The sequence below is a fragment of the Pagrus major genome, chromosome 17, assembly GCF_040436345.1.
Source record: "Pagrus major chromosome 17, Pma_NU_1.0".
Lineage (NCBI taxonomy): Eukaryota > Metazoa > Chordata > Actinopteri > Spariformes > Sparidae > Pagrus > Pagrus major.
Window position 1 is genome coordinate 19,900,478 of NC_133231.1, and position 18,685 is coordinate 19,919,162.

The 18,685-nt window shown below is 38.7% G+C and overlaps 3 protein-coding genes across 4 annotated transcripts; 1 reads left to right on the forward strand and 2 right to left on the reverse strand.

Moving 5' to 3' along the window:
* The first annotated feature begins 60 nt into the window (after positions 1-60).
* Positions 61-6,406, forward strand: trpv6 (transient receptor potential cation channel, subfamily V, member 6). The gene is made up of 16 exons (XM_073485815.1): positions 61-191; positions 336-433; positions 515-637; positions 1,429-1,569; positions 1,742-1,840; positions 1,996-2,171; positions 2,289-2,435; positions 2,543-2,622; positions 2,700-2,835; positions 3,701-3,787; positions 3,884-3,960; positions 4,044-4,209; positions 4,369-4,435; positions 4,552-4,820; positions 4,909-5,015; positions 6,148-6,406. Exons 1-16 carry the CDS (start codon positions 61-63, stop codon positions 6,404-6,406), a joined length of 2,163 nt encoding a protein of 720 aa, XP_073341916.1.
* A 247-nt stretch (positions 6,407-6,653) lies between these two features.
* On the reverse strand, positions 6,654-13,791 carry LOC141011991 (C-type lectin domain family 4 member E). 2 transcript variants are annotated; one of them, XM_073485365.1, is made up of 7 exons: positions 13,578-13,791; positions 13,244-13,342; positions 9,533-9,637; positions 9,171-9,263; positions 8,233-8,396; positions 8,018-8,115; positions 6,654-7,153 (listed from the first exon to the last, which is right to left on the reverse strand). In XM_073485365.1, the coding sequence occupies exons 1-7, from the start codon at positions 13,699-13,701 to the stop codon at positions 7,027-7,029; spliced, it is 810 nt and encodes a 269-aa protein (XP_073341466.1). In that variant the 5' UTR covers positions 13,702-13,791; the 3' UTR covers positions 6,654-7,026. The 2 variants fall into 2 exon arrangements, with proteins under 2 accessions (XP_073341466.1, XP_073341467.1); XM_073485366.1 differs by lacking the exons at positions 13,244-13,342; positions 13,578-13,791 and adding an exon at positions 9,745-9,886.
* A 295-nt stretch (positions 13,792-14,086) lies between these two features.
* On the reverse strand, positions 14,087-18,177 carry LOC141012267 (gamma-aminobutyric acid receptor-associated protein-like 1). Its single transcript, XM_073485704.1, has 5 exons — positions 17,986-18,177; positions 16,578-16,667; positions 16,363-16,441; positions 15,258-15,376; positions 14,087-14,699 (listed from the first exon to the last, which is right to left on the reverse strand). The coding sequence occupies exons 2-5, from the start codon at positions 16,665-16,667 to the stop codon at positions 14,634-14,636; spliced, it is 354 nt and encodes a 117-aa protein (XP_073341805.1). The 5' UTR covers positions 17,986-18,177; the 3' UTR covers positions 14,087-14,633.
* Between the last annotated feature and the right edge of the window lie 508 nt (positions 18,178-18,685).

Sequence of the window (18,685 nt, forward strand, 5' to 3'; positions counted from 1 at the left end):
TTTTAATCTCACGTGGACGTCACCTGTCTTTTGCTTCCTCCAGTCGAACATCAGGTGTCAATGTCTCCATCTCTGGCCAGATCTGCTCCTAGCGAGCTCAACCATTGGTGGAGCCAGCTGAGGTTTCGCCTCCAAAATAAGAAAGGATGGAACGAGATGTTGGATGAGACGTTTCTGCTCTACACCAAACAGTAAGAGACTCATAGAAGATAAACATTTTCAACTTCTTTCAACATAAAATTCAATGTATGTCTGAATTAATTATTTGCAGGTGTAAAGGTCAACATTTTTAAGTAAATTACATGTATTTATTTATTTATTGTTTTATCTCTCAGTATCAACGACATCCCTCTCTTCTACGCGGCTAAAATCAACAGCGTTGGTTGTATCAAGAAACTGCTCAGCTGTGCATCCACCAACATCTTCGAGAGAGGTAAGACTTCACTGTGAGGACTTCACTGTGTTGTTATTCAGTGTCAGACGTGACCTGTGACACTGCAATCCTGTCCTTCAGGGTCTCTTGGTGAGACGGCACTTCATGTGGCGGTGATGAACGACAACCTCGACGCTGCTGTGGCTCTGATGGACGGAGCTCCTGAACTCATCAATGAGCCCATGACCTCCGAGCTCTTCCAAGGTTCACATACATGAACTCACAGACACAGAGAAGCAGCAAATACACATGAAGCGGTTTGAATTTTACTGGATGTGGCGACAGATATGAGCTTCATGGGTAGCAACTAAGAAAATGAAGAATTTAGGAGACAGACTGAGATAAGATATTAAAGATGTAGACATTAAATATGGATGTATGCTGCTTCTTCTTTGCTCAGAATAAGTACGTGTCATCATCAGTAGCATTTCACAGGATTTTTACTTGTGATACTTTTATAGTGTGGTATTGATACTCTTACTTAAAGGTCCAGTGTGCATGATTTCGGCATCTAGCAGTGAAGTTGCAGATTGCAACCAACTAAATACCCCTCGTCTAACCCCCTCCTTTCCAACGGTAACATGAAAACATAAAGACCCTCTCTAGAGCCGGTGTTTAGTTTGTCTTTTCTGGGCTGCTGTGGAAACATGGCGGCACAACATGTGGACTCCATGGAAGAGCACCTGCCCCCTCTGTATATATAAAAGGCTTATTCTAAGGTAGCAAAAACAAAATGATTCTCAGTTTCAGGTGATTATACACTCATAAAAACATAATTATGAATATAATATTCCATATGTGCCCATTGTTCCTTTAAGTTAATGATTTGAATCCTCCTTCAGCCCACTGGTCACAGCCAAGCTCATAAGGAGCGGGTCTATTGACAAAAGAACACACACTGGTTTATTGCAAGCGTCACGCAGCAGGTGACACTGGTGAAATTCAAAACGGTTCATTTACTGATGTACTCTGCTCTCCTCCCCTCTGTCTCTCAGGCGTTACTCCTCTCCACATCGCTGTGGTGAATCAGAACATCAATCTGGTTCATCATCTAATTAGTCGCGGGGGTGACGTGGCTACACCTCGAGTCACCGGTCTGTACTTCAGGAAGAGGATAGGAGGACTCATTTATTATGGTAAGTCAGCAGGTCCATTAAACAGTAGAATGATTGTGGTGGCTGTAGCCTGCATAAAAATCTATGTTATTTTGGACCAAAGCATTTGCCAAATAAATCTGATGTGTGTTTTTTTTTGCTCAGTGACGCAAAACAAGTGGTGTTTTTCTCTAAATACATATTTGGTTAACAGGTGAGCACATCCTGTCTTTTGCTGCCTGTGCTGGGAATGAGGACATTATCTCCATGGTAATCGACGCAGGAGCCAGCACCAGGATCCAAGACTACCGTGGTACTAACACTTCCTAAGAGAAAAGCACATTGTTATTTTAGATCTGTGTATCAGTCTGATAGTTTTTATTATTAATGCCCTTCTGTCTCCTCTACTTGTACCTCCTGTCTCTTGTCTACACACTCCCTCCTTTTATTCCCCTGTTTGCTGTCTAGGTAACACAGTGCTTCACATTCTGGTTCTGCAGCCCAACAAGACGATTGCGTGCCAGGCCATTGACCTGATTATGGCACGCGATGTAGAGCTGGACCAGTCTGTGCCACTCGACATGGTGCCCAACTACCGAGGCCTTACACCTTTTAAACTGGCTGCCAAAGAGGGAAACATTGTAGTGAGTGCAGCCTGAGGGGGGAAGGGGGCTCGCAGGGTGAGAACCCAACATGAAAGGTGGAGCAGATTATGTCACTAATCCTCTCCCCACTGCTGTGACTCCCTCTGTCTCTCTCAGGCATTTCAGCACTTGGTTAATAAAAGGCGTTTAGTCCAGTGGAGTCTGGGCCCTCTGACCTCTTACCTGTACGACCTGACGGAGATCGACTCATGGGCCGACGACATGTCAGTGCTGGAGCTCATCGTGGGCAGTCCTCAGAGAGAGGTACTATACAAGATGTACAGTATTTTGGTTGAAACACAGACTGTTTGATCAGAGATTATGACACAAAACAGATCCTAAACTTTAAAATAAATTACATAATTCTTCAGGCAAGAGGGATACTGGAGGTGACCCCTGTGAGGCAGCTGGTTAGTCTGAAGTGGAACCTGTATGGGAAACATTACTTCAGGTAAAATTGATGTCTGTCATGTAAAATATCTGCTGCACACACCAAGTCTCTGTAACAGAGTGTTTTTCTTGCCCCAGGTTGCTGCTGTTACTGTACCTCCTGTACATTGGGACCTTCACACTGTGTTGTGCATATCGCCCTCTTAAGGACGCTCCAGAGAATTACACAACATCAGACATGGACAAAACCATCCGAGTCCAGAAAACACTTGATGTGTGTTAGAGTTTTAAATGTGATATTTTATTGTTACCTATGTTGTGATATATATGCAAGAATATATACAGTTGGGGTATATAACTAAGTAATCATACTTAAGTACTTTTATGAAGTACTCCACTAGTGTTCTTACATTTTATGCATTTTTTTAATTTTCACTCTACTACATGTATTTCACAGCTGCAGTTACTTTACAGATTCAGAAATGTAATTAATTTAATATAATTAATTATAAGTCTTAACTAATTTGAATATTTTTGGATTATTTCAAAATCAAACGTTGAAAATATTGCCAGTGAAAAATAATGAATCCACTACATTTATTTGATTATTTGATCATTTTAGTTACTAGTTACTTTGCAGATTACATGACGCTTCAGAGCCAAAACAGTGCATTTTTAAATTAATTTGTTTTATTGACAATCGGATAATAAATAATAATAATAATAATAATAATAATAATAATAATAATAATAATAATAATATAATATAATAATAATCAGAAAAATGCTGAAAATCTGATCTGATAATTAGCCAGGCCAATAATCACTTGACCCATAATACACAATATATTTATATAAATATATGTATAATTAACTTTTACTCCTACTTTGGATACTTAAGTACATTTACATTAGATACTTTAAGACTCAAATACTATTCATATGGGTGATTTTTACTTCTAGCAGAGTAATTAACACAATTAAAACCAAAATAACTACAAAAAAAGAGCAGGCTTTAGGTTATATAGGGGCCTTACCTGTTCATGTGTATGTGTATAAATGTCACTGTGCACCTGCATGTGACACACAGTCTGATAATAATGTACTTTTAATATTAATACATCTATGTTTCCTCTCAGGAGAGTTATGTGACATATGAGGACAACCTGCGGCTGGCGGGTGAGATCATCAGCGTCCTGGGAGCTTTTGTCATCCTGTTGCTGGAGGTGAATTATTAAACATGATTCATCTTCACACATACTGTACGTACAGTTAATTTCACTGCCACATCCTCCTTTATGTGCCTTCTCCAACACCAACAGATTCCTGATATACTGAGAGTGGGAGCAAAGCGCTATTTTGGCCAGACAGCACTGGGAGGCCCCTTCCATGTTATCCTGTGAGTAGAAACACCTCTAAGCACTAAAATAAAGCACACTGTTCTGAAATATCATCTAATCTTCTGGTGTTTTATTTAACCAGGATCAGCTACGCCTGCTTAGTGGTGCTGCTGTGTGTTTTCAGAGCCACTGAGGTGCAGGGAGAGGCTGTGGTGATGGCTCTGTGTTTAGTTCTCGGCTGGAGCAACGTCATGTTCTTCGCCCGAGGTTTTGAAATGCTCGGCCCTTATGTCATCATGATACAGAAGGTAGGAGTCAGACATTGCGGCACATGTTATGTGAGCTCATGAGTCATGTTGTAGTAGTAGTAGTAGTTTGCTTCACAGACACCTGTTGTTGTCTTGGTTTTTGCGGTTCACCTATTTGTGTTTGCAGACTGACCGGCCATGTGTCTCATTTCCTTCTAGATTATATTTGGAGACCTGACAAAGTTTATGTGGCTGAGTTTCATTGTGCTCATTGGTTTTTCCACCTGTGAGTATATTCTTGGCGACATGTACAAACAGACTTTAACCCTCAGAACTCTTATAGATAAGAAATAAGAGGATTTTTTACTCACTCACATACTTTTTTAAACATTTTCCTCTCAGCTCTGTGGATGGTGTATATGACCCAGGAGCCAGAGTCCATTCCTTCATACCGCTCCTTCCCCATCACCCTCTTCTCCCAGTTTGAGCTCAGTGTGGGCCTCATAGATCTGCCCGTGGACCACACCATCGCCACCCCACCGATCGTCCATGTGCTGCACTGCGCCTTCTCTGTGGTCTCCTACATCCTGCTGCTAAATTTATTGATCGCCATGATGAGTGACACACACTGGAGGGTGGCCCAGGAGAGAGATGAGCTCTGGAGGACTCAGGTAAGATAAAATCATAAAGGCAGGGAACACTTCATCATCATGTCCCTGTGTGCTACTATGAGGTTACAGCTGTATTGATGTTGTGCAGGTGGTAGCTACAACTTTGATGCTGGAGAGGAGGCTGCCCCGCTGCCTGTGGCCTCGAATCGGGGTGTGTGGGCTCAACTATGGTCTGAGGGAGCACTGGTATCTCAGGTAAGACGATACAGCAGTAACAGGCGCAGAAATAGAAACATATTAAATGTAAGAATTCTGCATTAAAGTGCCTAAAAACAAATAAACCTGCATTATATATTTTGATGAGTTCTGCACATACATTATCCCAAACATTTCCAAAAATGTTCAATGCTCAAGTTCAAGTTTACTCAAGGCGTCAGGTTTCATTTGTTCCCTCATCTCTACGTTGATTAAAGTACATTTCCACTCCAGCTCCAGTCGGCAGTCAACATTACATAAACACCCGAATATGTAGGTCACCTCCGCGGATCGTTGATACAGTCAGGTTAATAAACAGGCTCTCCTCCCTTTGGTAAATTGCTCCAGAATCTGATCTGGCTCTGCACCCGGATTTCTCCTCCAAATCTGGCCAGTTTTCCAATGTAAAACTCTGCATCATCAGCATAAAAGTATACAGAACGTACTGTGAACCTACTGTACTGTACTCAGAGCAGCTGCAGCAGCTGGATGGAGATTTTTCTTTTTTAAACCCTGTTGCCAAAAGTACCCACATATGTGTGGTCTGGGCCTAAGATGCTGAATTTTCAACAAAGGTTTTCATGGCCTTTAAAGAAGAAACGCACCAAAACACCATTTAATAGCAAAATAGCGAAGAGATTGTATCCAGACATTTTAAGTGCAGTGACATCATCAGTTAAAACTTTTTTTAGGCTTGCTATTTTTGCTCAAAATAATCATATAGGAAGAAGTTTGTCCAATGACCACAACCTAAGTCTTCTCTAATGCACCTCAGCCACAAGTCATGTTGTGCTGTGAGTAAGAAGCGAAACTCTCACTCTCACAGATCTTGAGCTATTATTATCACACCACCTCCACCTAAATTTGAACAGTTCTGTATTTGAATTCAAGCATACTCCTAACCTTGAAAACCTAACAGTTAAAGTCAAGTATTTTTCTAACTTTCAAGACTTTGTACAATCCCTGTAGGGACCAAAAGTCAGGATATCTTGGCTTCTGCTGCTTCAGTTTCGATCTTTCACTCCAACCTTAGGGAGGTTAAATACTTTAAAAATCATGATGAGTTTGCATTGTGAGAGTATTTCCTCTTGAAGCAACTGTAACTTCTTTTTGGCTCTTCGTGTCTTTGCAGGGTGGAGGACAGAAATGACCCGATGTTTCAGAAGATGCGCCGTTACATCAAAGCTTTCTCTAAAGACGATGAAAAGGAAGAGAAGACTGACACATTGAAGGGGTCGATGGCGGGGACTCCCAAGCTAAGACCTAAAAACAGAGGAGGGTTTAACAACAGGAGGTCTCTGACAGGGTGGCAGATGATTCGCAACAGCGCTCTGGGTTTGGAGTTCGGACAGGAAGAGCCCGAGGATGACCTGGACATTAAATATGTCTAGGAAGAGAAGCTTCCTGAGCCCGAAGTGAATTCTCTGAGACCTGAACATACAAAGTGTTGATGAAAATCAACAAAAAGAACTTGCAAGCCGTGGACTCCAATGGCTCAAACTGTCTGTATGGTCAACGGTGCAATTACTCCTGCAGTATTATGCTATAGAGAAGAGTGCCTTATTTTTATAGCAATGTAGAAAATATGTAGCAGTTATATACGTTAAGCTAGAACAAAGTGAGACATAGACGTTCAACTTATTATGTAGTTGCATGAACATTTTTATATGAGAATAAAACCTTGTTGAAACTAGCGCACTGGCCTTTATTCGTCTGACAGCAGTATAAAGAATCACACAGTGTATAAGAGTAAAGTACTTGTAGTACATATTAGTTCTTTAGACGTAGCTGACATGTAAGAATACAAATCAGGCAACACAAGAAAACTTACAAAAATCTGAATAAACTGCGCTTCAAGCTTTCAATATAAAATAATGTTTTTCTTTGCTGGTGCTATTGATTATAATGTGTAGTGGAAATAGAAATGATTTGAAATGTTATGGAGGAGTTGATGCTTGTTGACAGAATTTTGATTTGCTCATTATTCTGTTGAAGAAGAAGACTGATGTCCTCACATCTGCAGCTGACAGATGAAGTAGGTGTAGGTGTGGCAGGGGGCTGTGACCCAGTTCTTCTCAGGTGGGCTTCCACTGCTGAGGACCCCACAGTCCCCTCTTGACCTGGCTCCTGTCCAAAAACTGCAAAAGAAAAGAATATTGAATATTACACAGTGGTGGAATGTAACTAAGTACATTTACTTACAAAGACTTGATAATTCTACTTCACTACAATTCAGAGGGAAATATTGTAAATACCTTAGTTATTAGTTACTTTGCGGATTGAAGCTGAACGTTATGTTAATATTGCCACTCACACTTTCTGCCACTTGGTGGTTGTGGCTGTGGTAACTTCCACCAACTGTGATATCACGTGCATAGTGTCTATTGAGCTAGTCAATCTATAGTGAAAATTCCTATATTTATTTATATTGCATTATTTATACTGTAGCCAGTGCAGGATCTAGGCGCAGGCATTCTTGGCCTCCTTGCCACTAGGGGGTGCAGACAGAGGGGAAAAATTAAATAATGTTTAACATACATTTTGAAATATTTTGAAAATATAAGAATATAAAAGAACTAAAAAACTCAGAACTATAAAAAAAAACTTGAATGAATACATGACTAAGTGCGTGTGAATACCAAAATATAAATAGATAAGCTAAAATATATACCTTACTAAATTAATCAACTGATTGTGTATTTTAATTGTGTTAAATGTGTGGGGTTTAGTGACATCTAGCAGTGAGGATGCATATTGCAACCTAACTGAACACTCCTCACCTAGATCCCCCTAAACATCCCTACACACTGGACCTTTAAATACATAAAGAACAATTTCATGAAGATAAATGTATCTTTTATTTATCTTATTTTTCTCTTTTCCAGCCAGAACACTTTCACACAAACCATGAAAATCGTACATATTTATATTTAACCCACCCAAATTTACAAAAAAAGTCAATCAATCAATCAATCAATCAATCATCACTCTCCAAGAATCACCTCTGTTGCAGCGCAGTGTTGTTGACCCAGGTCCATGTGCTGCTGTTCTGTCTCAGCCCGATCCAGTACTGCAACTTCCCCTCTTTAGTCAGAAAATTCTAGGAGACAGAGCACCACTGACATTTACAAATCAAAATTTGCAATATCATGTGCATGTTATTACTATCTTATTAACTGCATGGTTGTACTTCAGGAACAGGTAATATCAGATCCACCTGAAGACTCTGGCTGCTAATGACAGCCAGAGATCCTCCGCTAGCGCTGCAGTTCCTCTGGCTCTCATCCCAGTTCAGCCTGAAGGTGGACAGGAAGAAACAAGAGCGGCCGAAAGTCAGCCACCCGTCGGCGCACTGCTGACACCTGCGATCTGGAGCGGGATCTGAAAACAAAACATCAGTTTGCGAAATGTGGGAAAAAAATTAATGTTAAGTTAAAAGTTAATATTACTAACTCAAAGAATTTTTGAAGACAAAAATATAACTTTATGCTACAGATTTCCAAAAGTTTATAAGAAAAAGAAGTATTCTGCACTGTTTTCTGAGAATTCAAAGAGAAGTTGAATTATTTGACATAAAAATGCAGTTGCATTTCATGTATTTTCTTTATTTTCTTTCTTTAAATGACACCAGAATGCAGTAAACAGTCCTTGACTCACACATTTTTGAGGGTATCATCAGGGTCATCAGATTACATGCAGCGTCCTCTGGAGCCACAAAAGTCTTTATACTACTTGTTTCACATATGTATTTGTGCTCCCAGATACCTGTAAACACACTTTAATGTGTAAAATTGGTGGAGTTACCCTTTTAACTATCTGCGTGTTCAATTAGCTTTGGTTTTCCTTATGGTTTTTGGTTTTATTTAAAGTTTTGCCTCTATTTTCAACACATACGTGTCGTTGTCACGCATATGTCTGCAATCACAAATGAGGAGACAATAAAAATTATTGAACTCAGCTGAATCTCTGGTTAAATTAAGAAAAGTGCTCTCAGTTCTCTAAAAACAGTGAACCAACTTCCTCTGAGGCAGAAACAGAAAACAGAACTGTCACTAAAACACAGTGATTGAAAAGATATTTTTTTTAATATATATATATAGATGTTTATCTTGCTTGTACAAGGTTGGCATTTTGCCCCCTTGGCATCACACTCACGATGGGGTGGAACGCTGGGGAAGAAAGTCTGGCACCGCTCATAGTTGCAAGTATCTCCCACTGCCTGTGGGCAGACTGTAGATCCAGTTTGGACTAGAAATCAGAGAGAAGTGGGAGGAGTTGTTAGGGAGCAGACTAATGCCTGCAGGCTGCAGGAAAGCAACAGGATAAGCTTTGTGTTCCTGTATCGATGTCTGTTGTCATGAGCAAAAATAGAATAAAAGCAATGTGATTCTGACATATGTTTCCTTTTATTTCTGGAACTACAATCCTTTCTAGCTTTGCTCTGGTGTTACAAATATAACCCATCCAGCTGTGGATTGTTTTCACATAAAGTCAGACTCATGGCCACAGATACTTACGTTTCAAACTGAGGACAATGACGACCAGCAGCAGGATCAGGCAGAGTAAAGTGAGGAATATACACATAGCACGGTACAGACGTGTGTTTCCCTCGGCTGGTTTGTCTGTAAAGAAAGAATCAGCTGGATGTCATTGAGAGATTTAATGAACGCAGCAGAAACCACCATCAAGGCTATAAAAAAAACACACAAAAAAACATGCTTCGTCATACCTTTTTCCCCCTCCAGTTTAACAGATAACTTGGACCCGGGTGACAAATTTTCACCGGCTTCGTCTTTTTTATCCTCACCATAACTGCGACAAAATTTGATGTACATGGAGAAAAGTGTCCTGGGATTTTGTTCTGGAGCTTGTTTACCTCGTCCTGCTCCTTCAGCCAGCAACAGTGCACTTTAAAGACGCCCCCCCCCCCCTCCCCTCATCGTCTCGTCACCATAGCAACATGACATTTATTGAATTATTCATGGGGCACAGTGCTCGACTTGTCCTTCGATTTCTTTTTTAACGTCTGACTGTATGTCTCTTTGTCTCTCTCTTCAAGGACAAGTGTGTGTGTGAGAGAGGGACAGACAGATCCTGACGGTCAGGAGACGTCGTACTCCAAAACAACAGATACACAGTGTCAAACTCAGTGCAAAGACAGGACGTACTGACTGTACGTCCTGTCTTTGCAACTGATAGAGTTTTGTGACACTACATATATGATTAAAGTTCATAATATTGTGCACTGTATTAAGGTGAAGGATTAGACCAGGCATGACTGAGGACACTTTTAAATAAAACAAACTGTCCTGCACCAGGGGTGCTCAAACTTTTTCCCTTTGAGGGCCACTGGCCAAAAGCAAACACCTATTGAATTGTATTGTTAAGATGCAAAATAGTTTTAAGATCCAAATTCCTTTAAATGACTGACTTCCTGCACAAATTGTCACTCTGCTCTCCATCCTCAGATTATGAAAAATAATAAATATCAAGAGATCCTATATATTTTAAAAGCATTTTACCTCACAAAAAACAGCGAGAGCAGTGATATATATTATGTTTCTTTCATATTGGTGAAATACTTTAAAGAGGCAATATGTAGTTTTGGAGATTCAAACTCAGAATTTTTATATTTACAGTAGTAATGAGGTAATAATACAAACTCAGACATATCTATTTTTCAATAACTGAATAAACAAGCTGTTCTCGGAAGATAACAAGGTCCCAGAACACTGTTTGAAGTCAGAAAGATGGCAGGGTCCGCCAAATTCCGCCTATTCAGCCTATACAGTCAAACAGTATGAAATTGTGTTGTCCTTCAAGGTCAGTTTGTTTATTCAGTTCATTCAGTCATGAAAACAAAGAGAGTTTGTTTATTTAGTTTGTTTTGGTTTTAGTTTAGTTTTGTTTAAAAAAATCAGTCAATGAAGATCTTTTCTCTTCTTCCCCAAAACTACATAGTAACTGTTATTTAAATAATAAACTGTGATACTGTATCTTAAGTGTGCTTTGTTAACTAGTAACTAGTGTACATCAATAGTTATTGCTTTGCACTATTTGTATTTGTTGACTGACCACTATTTGGATGACATATCTTTCAGTAACAGTAACGTTAGTTTTGCCACGTCAGTTTACTTTTTCTTTCTCTCTTGCTTTTTTTCTCATTTTCTTACATTTTCTTTCATGGAATTGGTGCAATACAACAAAACAAAAGACACAAAAACATATTTTTTGGTGTCAGAATGTACAGACATTAAGACATGACACACATTTCATGAAATAACGTCATTGTTATCTATCAAAACACGAAAGACTTGTTTTTGTCCATCAAACTGTTTTTTACTGTATGTATGTAGGGCAACAAGTATTGTTATTGCTGCTGCGTAGCAACTGGATTAAGTGTTTCGATACGTCAGTTCATCTTCCAAGCAGAAACTTTTTCTCGTCATGGCAGGAAAACCCCAATTGTTACTAATAACGTTAACACTTCTGGCAGTGACATGTCAAAATGTTTGCTGAGTCGTCGCCCTTTTTCAGTTGCAGCCTTCACTCTGTTTTGGCCTTTGATTTAGATATATTCACATAAGTAATAATTTTCTTTATGTTTGTCAACTGAGTATAATTTAGAAATGTATTTTTACACCCACGCTTACAAATATTAATTATGTAGACAAAATACTTAAAGCCTCAGAAAACACATAAATTATTTCTAGTTTCTGTTTGTATAAGTCTTTGTTTAACAAGAAATGTTGTTCATACAAAGCATTATTATCATAAATGTATATCTGTACATATTTTAGTATTAGTAGTAGTTCAAAAACATTGTCAACCTGTTCACATTAAAGTTTTTGGAGCCAGAATTAACCACAGCAAGGATGAAGCTCTCATGATTGTAAAACAGGCTTTTAAACTGAGGCAAATGATTATGTGAAATAAAAACATGTAATGTTTAATTAATTATCAATTTCTACTTACTAGAGCTGAAACCATCTGTTGACTAAATGATCGTTTTTGAGTCATTTCTAAGACAAAATGCAAAAAATATGTGGATTTTTTAAAGTTTTCTTAATCTTCAGTGATGGGCATTTTTTTTCTTTGTTCAGAGATAATACCGACCAAACAATTAATACATTTAAAATATAGAAAAATAATCACCATATAATTTAACAATAAAAATACTCATAAGTTGCAACCTTTCTTACTGTCAGTGCTGTAAAAAGTATCCAAAAGTCAAACATACATACTGCCGTGTCAAAATATTACTGTGGTAAAGTGAATGACACCCATATGAACAGTATTTGAGTAAAAGTCGGAAGTATCTGATATTAAATGTATTTAAGAATTGAAAGTCATTTTCTGGCCATAAATGTACTTGTACAAGTAAAGTAAGTGTACATAAGTTTATACTGCGTGTTGTAGGTTAGTACAAGCGCCTCAAAATTTTACTTAAGTACAGAACTTAAATATAGGTACTTAATTAAATAACATCACTGCTTATTATACATTTTAACTTAGTTTGTAAAAGAGGAAAGTTTAAAAACATTAGGAGGACATACATTAAGTGGGGTGATTTTTTAAATTGTGAAAATTTTGAGTATTTCAATGTTTATCTAGAATTGCAGACAGCAAATAGTAAAGTAAAATTATATAAAAAGTTCCTCAATATCTGTTTTTCTTTTATATTACACAGAAGAAAATACCTAAACATGTTATTTATGCTATTTTTAGGTGCTTACATTTTCTTCAGGAAATTAGAAGATGTTAAAACTTAACATTAAACAACTAGAGTCAGTACTTAAGTAGTAAACGTGTCCTACCTAGATAAGAGCAACTTTATCATGAACGTTTTTGTGGTTTATAACTGTCACAATTAACTTCTGCTTTCTTCATTTGTTTTCTGTCTGAATCTTTTTTCTGAGAAACACTCGAGTCATGAATTCTTATAAATCACCTAAAAAGGCAGCTGTTATTCATCTGCACCACCATGGTGACATTAATGATGACAACACATCTGTGATTACTCACCAATGTAGGGAAGTTGATGCAAAGCCTACACATATACTTTAAAAATTTAAATTTACTGTAAGGGAAAATTTGACTAAGCAGTTTAAGTGTTAAAACAAAATTACGTATTGTGTTTCTGCCACACAGACACGCATGCGTGCTTCAAGGCGTGCTGAAATATGATGTTTGCGGGTGTTAAACATGCATTTCATATAAAAGTGTACCTGCTTTTTCTTTTACTGGAGCGCCACCATAATAAGCTTCTGAATAGATGTCATCCGTTGGACTTTGTAGTTTAGAATAGTGGTCTGGCTCAGCTTCCTCTAAAGCCAGATAAAAATAGACAAACACATTTTAACAGAGACAAAAACATCTGAAATTTGTTTACAAATATTAACACAACAATACAGAAGAAATATGTTAATATTAGCACAATCTCAGTATTTTATTAAACTTTTTGGAGAAAAAAAACTAAACACTTAATACATTACATGCAGAATTTTCAGTTCTACAATGTAATCATGTGTTTGTGTCCTGACTTGATAAAATTTCTTGTACCTTCAGTTTTGTCCTCCAGTTTTACCTCCAGTTTTACCTCCGGTTTTACCTCCAGTGTTGGTTCACTTGCTCGAACATCTTCTACATATCTTTCCTCCTCTGTGGTGATTTCGTCCATCTCCATGGCTCTTCTCTTCTGTTTCTCTAACTTTCGTTTTGCACTGAAAGTCTTTCAGGACTGGCTAGTCAACTGACGAGGTTATGTAACCTTTTGTCAAGCAGACACAAATGCAGCTGAAAATCCTGTTGCAGAATTGTGTTTTAAAATTGACAAGTGTCCAGTTAAGTATGTGACTCATCAGATCCGTGAAGACAGATCACTTCCCCATGAGGAGTTCTTCGGTCTTTATCTTCCTCTAAACCACATGTGATGAATGTTTAAGTAGCTTTGAGGGAAATGTGTGTATACATCCTAAAATATCTCAACATATTTTTTAAGTATTACACTGTGTGTGATGACCAGCTTTAATTCAAAGGCTCGACTAGCAATAAAAAGGTTTTGATTCATATTTTCACTTTTACGTCTTTTTTATTGACATCTAAAACCACAGGTATTGCAGATAAAGACACACGCATACAGAAATAATCATATAAAAAGAAAGAGAAATTTATGCATTTTCATCTTTATTTTCCACAAAAGTTTATGATATTAATTTACAAAAAAAAAATACTATTTGCATTAAATACAGATGACTGAGAAAGATAACGAGAGCTCCCTCAACATAAATTTAATAACTTCCTTTTGCAATGCATTCTTCCTTCCTTTTTCACTCTTCCTCTTTTTTCTTTCACCAAGTAAGGAATCAACATGACTACGAGAGCTAAACTATTTTACGGTCACCCCGAAATACTGACAAAGGTAAACCTAACAGACCCATCTGCCTTGTGCGAAGCCTTCCTTCCACCTTGTACTGAAGTTACTTATCAAAACTAATATAAAGGATAATAGTGGTGTGAAGCATTACAAACAGCCATAACTCTTAATTCCTCAGTCTCACTTTGACTTTTCTCATTCTCTCTCTGTCTCTCTCTCCTTCTGCAGTCGTTTGTCCTCCCTCAGGCACCGTACACACTCTCGTTACTGTAGGTCATGTAGAGAAACAGGTCCTCTTCGTGGTGCTCCTGGAACACAACAAAGAAGAGAAAAATGCATAATTCAGTACGACAAGCGTACTGAAGAATGTGCACATGGACCGACACACCCACAGAAGCATTGTTCGAACATGATCTGTCAGCCTCATTTGATTACTTAGCAGGAATACAAAGCTTCTTAGAATTTTCATATAGAAAAATGACTAAAGCTTTATGTCTTTTCACTGCTTTGTTTGAGCCTGCTACAACCCTCTGGTTCTTCTCTGGTTTTTTTTCCATTGAAATGTTTGTGGTTTACTGACAGGATACTTGTGAGATCAGAAAAAGTGAAGCAACACTGCTGTCTAAGCAGATCTGTCTAACACAGTCTGGCTGTGATGACACTTCTGGTATGTTGTGTGAAGGGGGAAAAATGTTTGTGTGTCAGTGGAAACTTTGCAATTATGTTAGCTGTTAATACGCACTCACAAATAGCTGCATGAGAGAGCGGCAATCTGGTAAATATGCTTGTACTCCTGCTGGTGGGGTGTGTTTGTGTGTGTGTTGGAGAGGATCCCCATGTGAACATGTGTGGAGGGGTGCAGTTACCTCATAAACAGCAGAGAGTGGGGAGCTGGATGGGGGAAGGGAGTTGTTGACGAAGAAGAAGAGTGCCTCCTCCGGTCTCAAAGACACACGCTGGCGTATCAGGAAGCACAACTGGCCGACTAAAAAAAGGAAGGTGAGAAAGAAAGAGGAATGGTCAATGGTCACGTTCAGTGGTTTCATTTCATTTGAAGACAGAGAAAGCAAGCAGCTGTGAGACATGACCTGGTCACAGGTCAGCCTCGAGACAGATTCAGTGACAGAAAACAAAACGTTCAAAAAAAAAAAAAAAAACTACAAGCAAATTGTGATCCACAACAGTCACACTATCCTACTGCATCCTGTAGTTTTACTTTGCAGAACACTTTATGGACCTTTTTTCACAGCAGGCATTTTGACTTGTCACATCAGAGAATGCACAGGTGAAATTAATAACATTAACAATGGCTCAGTTACATTTAGACCTTATACACATGTATATGGATATATTTCTTAATTTTTTTTAAAATTTTATTCTGTCCACACAACCTTCATTTTACAAAATATCTCTGCACGCACAAAAAAATCCAAAAACAATTCCAAACATTCAAAAAAGCATGCCGAGCCAGTAGGTGGCAATAAAGTCAGCAAATACCAGGGAAGAACATTCTGAACATACGTGGTGAGTTTATTTTCCTTTAGAAGTAGTAACTTAAAAACATAAACAACAGCACATTTATTATGTATTGATAATTATTCGACACTTACTGTATTTCTTCATCTCTCTAACCAAACGTAAACAAAGCAGTAGTCTGCCATTGTTGTTGTGTTATATCATTCGGTATTCGCTAATTGCAGATATGTCTCTCTATTGCCCATCTCAATCCGATTACTTGGTCATCCAAATATCAATATCTGTATCCAATATAAATTAATCAGGCTATAATAATCATTTCTAAAATGTTGGTGATCAACTTTTTATATTCCAAATCTTAAGGGGGACCTACAGTTTCTAAGATGTGAAAATCTGTGAGATTTGGCTAGCTCATGAGACTGCTGGATATAAATATGTTACTTGAGAGAATAAAACTGGGCTTCGGAAGTTTTTGCATGTGTTTGTCTGTTTCACCTGTTAAATCTGAGGGCACTAGATATTTCTTCTTGTCGAGTTCGGGAGCTCGTGACCTCGGGGCCCTCTCCACGATGATCTGGTTGAAAAGAGCCAACAGTAATCAGTCATCACTGAAATCCTCTTCTAGTGAGAGAGCTGACATTAGGAATAGGTCTACATGAGAATGACTATCAAACAGTCACTAACAGTGAAAAATTAGATGTCATACTGACCGGTATCTTGTCAGGATGCTTGGCCCGAACTCTCTCTCCCTCCGCTCTCCTCACCTCTAGTGGCACTGAGCGCTGGTACTGACTGCCCATCTGAAAACAACCCAAGGACAGAAAACAACACCTGAAAACATGAAGTCCCTCACAATGGCATTATTTACCAAGCAGACAAAGGAGAAAGAGCACTGGCTGACTTCACCAACCAGTGCACCAGTGCATTCAGTCAACAAGTGATACTGACAGCCTGAAGAGCACATCATTGTTTACTGCAAGATGAAATGCAGACATCTTTTAATCAAGTGGTTTTGTAGAGGGTATATTCTACACTATATACACTTTGACATGTATCTCTATATATCTGTTTTTAGCTATTGTTGCTTTGAATGGCTCAAAGGATTAATCAATCATCAAAACTGTTGGCAATCAATCGTTAATGCAGATTGACTCAACTGACTGATTGAACTAATTAACCAAAGGTTTTAGCTGATCCTTGAGCAAAACTGCTTTACAGCACTTTTGATTTGACAGGATTTTTGCATCAGTGTGATTAATTATTTTGTTTTCTTTAGCATTTAATTTAGGACAAAAACGTTGATTAATCAATCATGCAATTATTTGTTTTACTATCTTATATACTGTTGTGAATTGATAAGAAGACACTGTAAAACTCAGAGATGGGATGGCCATTATTCCTACTTTTTTAAGTGTCATGGAGTAAAGAAACAACAATAGTCTGCAGTTTAATCAGTAATGAAAACAAGCATTCTTCACAACCCTAATTTAATCTCCTGAATCGGCCCCAAAACAGTCAAATAAGGTCATTTTAACTATGACTGGATTCTAAATTAATTTCCAATGTAAAAATATGTAAATAGATATAACATCATATGAATATTACGGAATGTACATCGTGTGATTTGAGGAGTTTAACTCTCGACTAGGGCTGGGCGACCAAGTCAGCTGTGGCTGGAGTAAACAACAGTATCAGTGGTGAGAGAGTGCTCGTCAGTAACAATATCGCTTAATAGTCAGAAACTATACAGGCCTAATGAGGACCAAACTCCTCATACCTCTCGATGTTTTTAGTGCAAAGATTGATGTGATCACGAGTTTCTGGGTTCAGGAGGTTTGGCTCGTCGTGAAATGAGGCCACGTCACTTTACACAACGATGTCGAAATCAGCTACCTCAACGTACCTTCCCTTTAAAACCGACACAGAAAGCAACACAACCACCTAACGCTGACTGACAAGAAGATCTGGAATTGACTGAACAACGTCTGTACATGTAAAATAAAGCATGCAAATTATGGTTTCGCTAACTGTAGCAAAAATAGGCTGTTTGTGCTGCTAGCTAGCGCTAACAACTGCAGCTAACGGATCAACAGGACGCTGCTGCTCGCGTATTATTACCTTCAAAAAAGACAAAAACACGTTTCACAAAACAGGACAGATCCGGACAAACTCCACTGGTTCCTTATGTCGTCAAGCTTCTCAAAAGATTACCCGGAGTTCAAATTATTAGCTCAAAATACAGTCATAGCGTACAGGAGCGCGACATATATATCAAAGATGTCGACTGCTGAACGACAACAACAACAACAAATACTGCAACGCCCGCCCACCACATCTGTAACCAATCAGAGACGAGAGTGTGGACCGATAGACGCATTTGTCCAATCAGAGGAAGCAAAAGGCCGGGTTTCAGTGCGCTCATTGGATGAGTACTGCTGTCCGTCTTCACTTGTCGTGGCCTAGTTTTCTATGATTGATGGCACATGTAACCAATAGCAGCTCTTGTAAAGTGGGCCAGGCCACGGCGGGGTCACGCCTCTGGTCGCGCCTTGGTCAGCCTACGTGTTTAACGCGAGGGCCTTTTTTTCCACTATCTGCACTATTTGTTCTGTAAACAGCTGCTGCACACACATCTGGGTGATTACACGAAACTCACGCAGTGAACGTGCAACACTGGGTGGTCCGTGCATGAAGTATAATGAATCTCCATTGTTAACGTTGTATAATGAAACATCCCATTTTTGGGGGGTGTTTCCTATTTCACTGTCGTAAGACGCGTAATGCAGCTTGTTCCTTTATCCAACTTGTACAATGAACA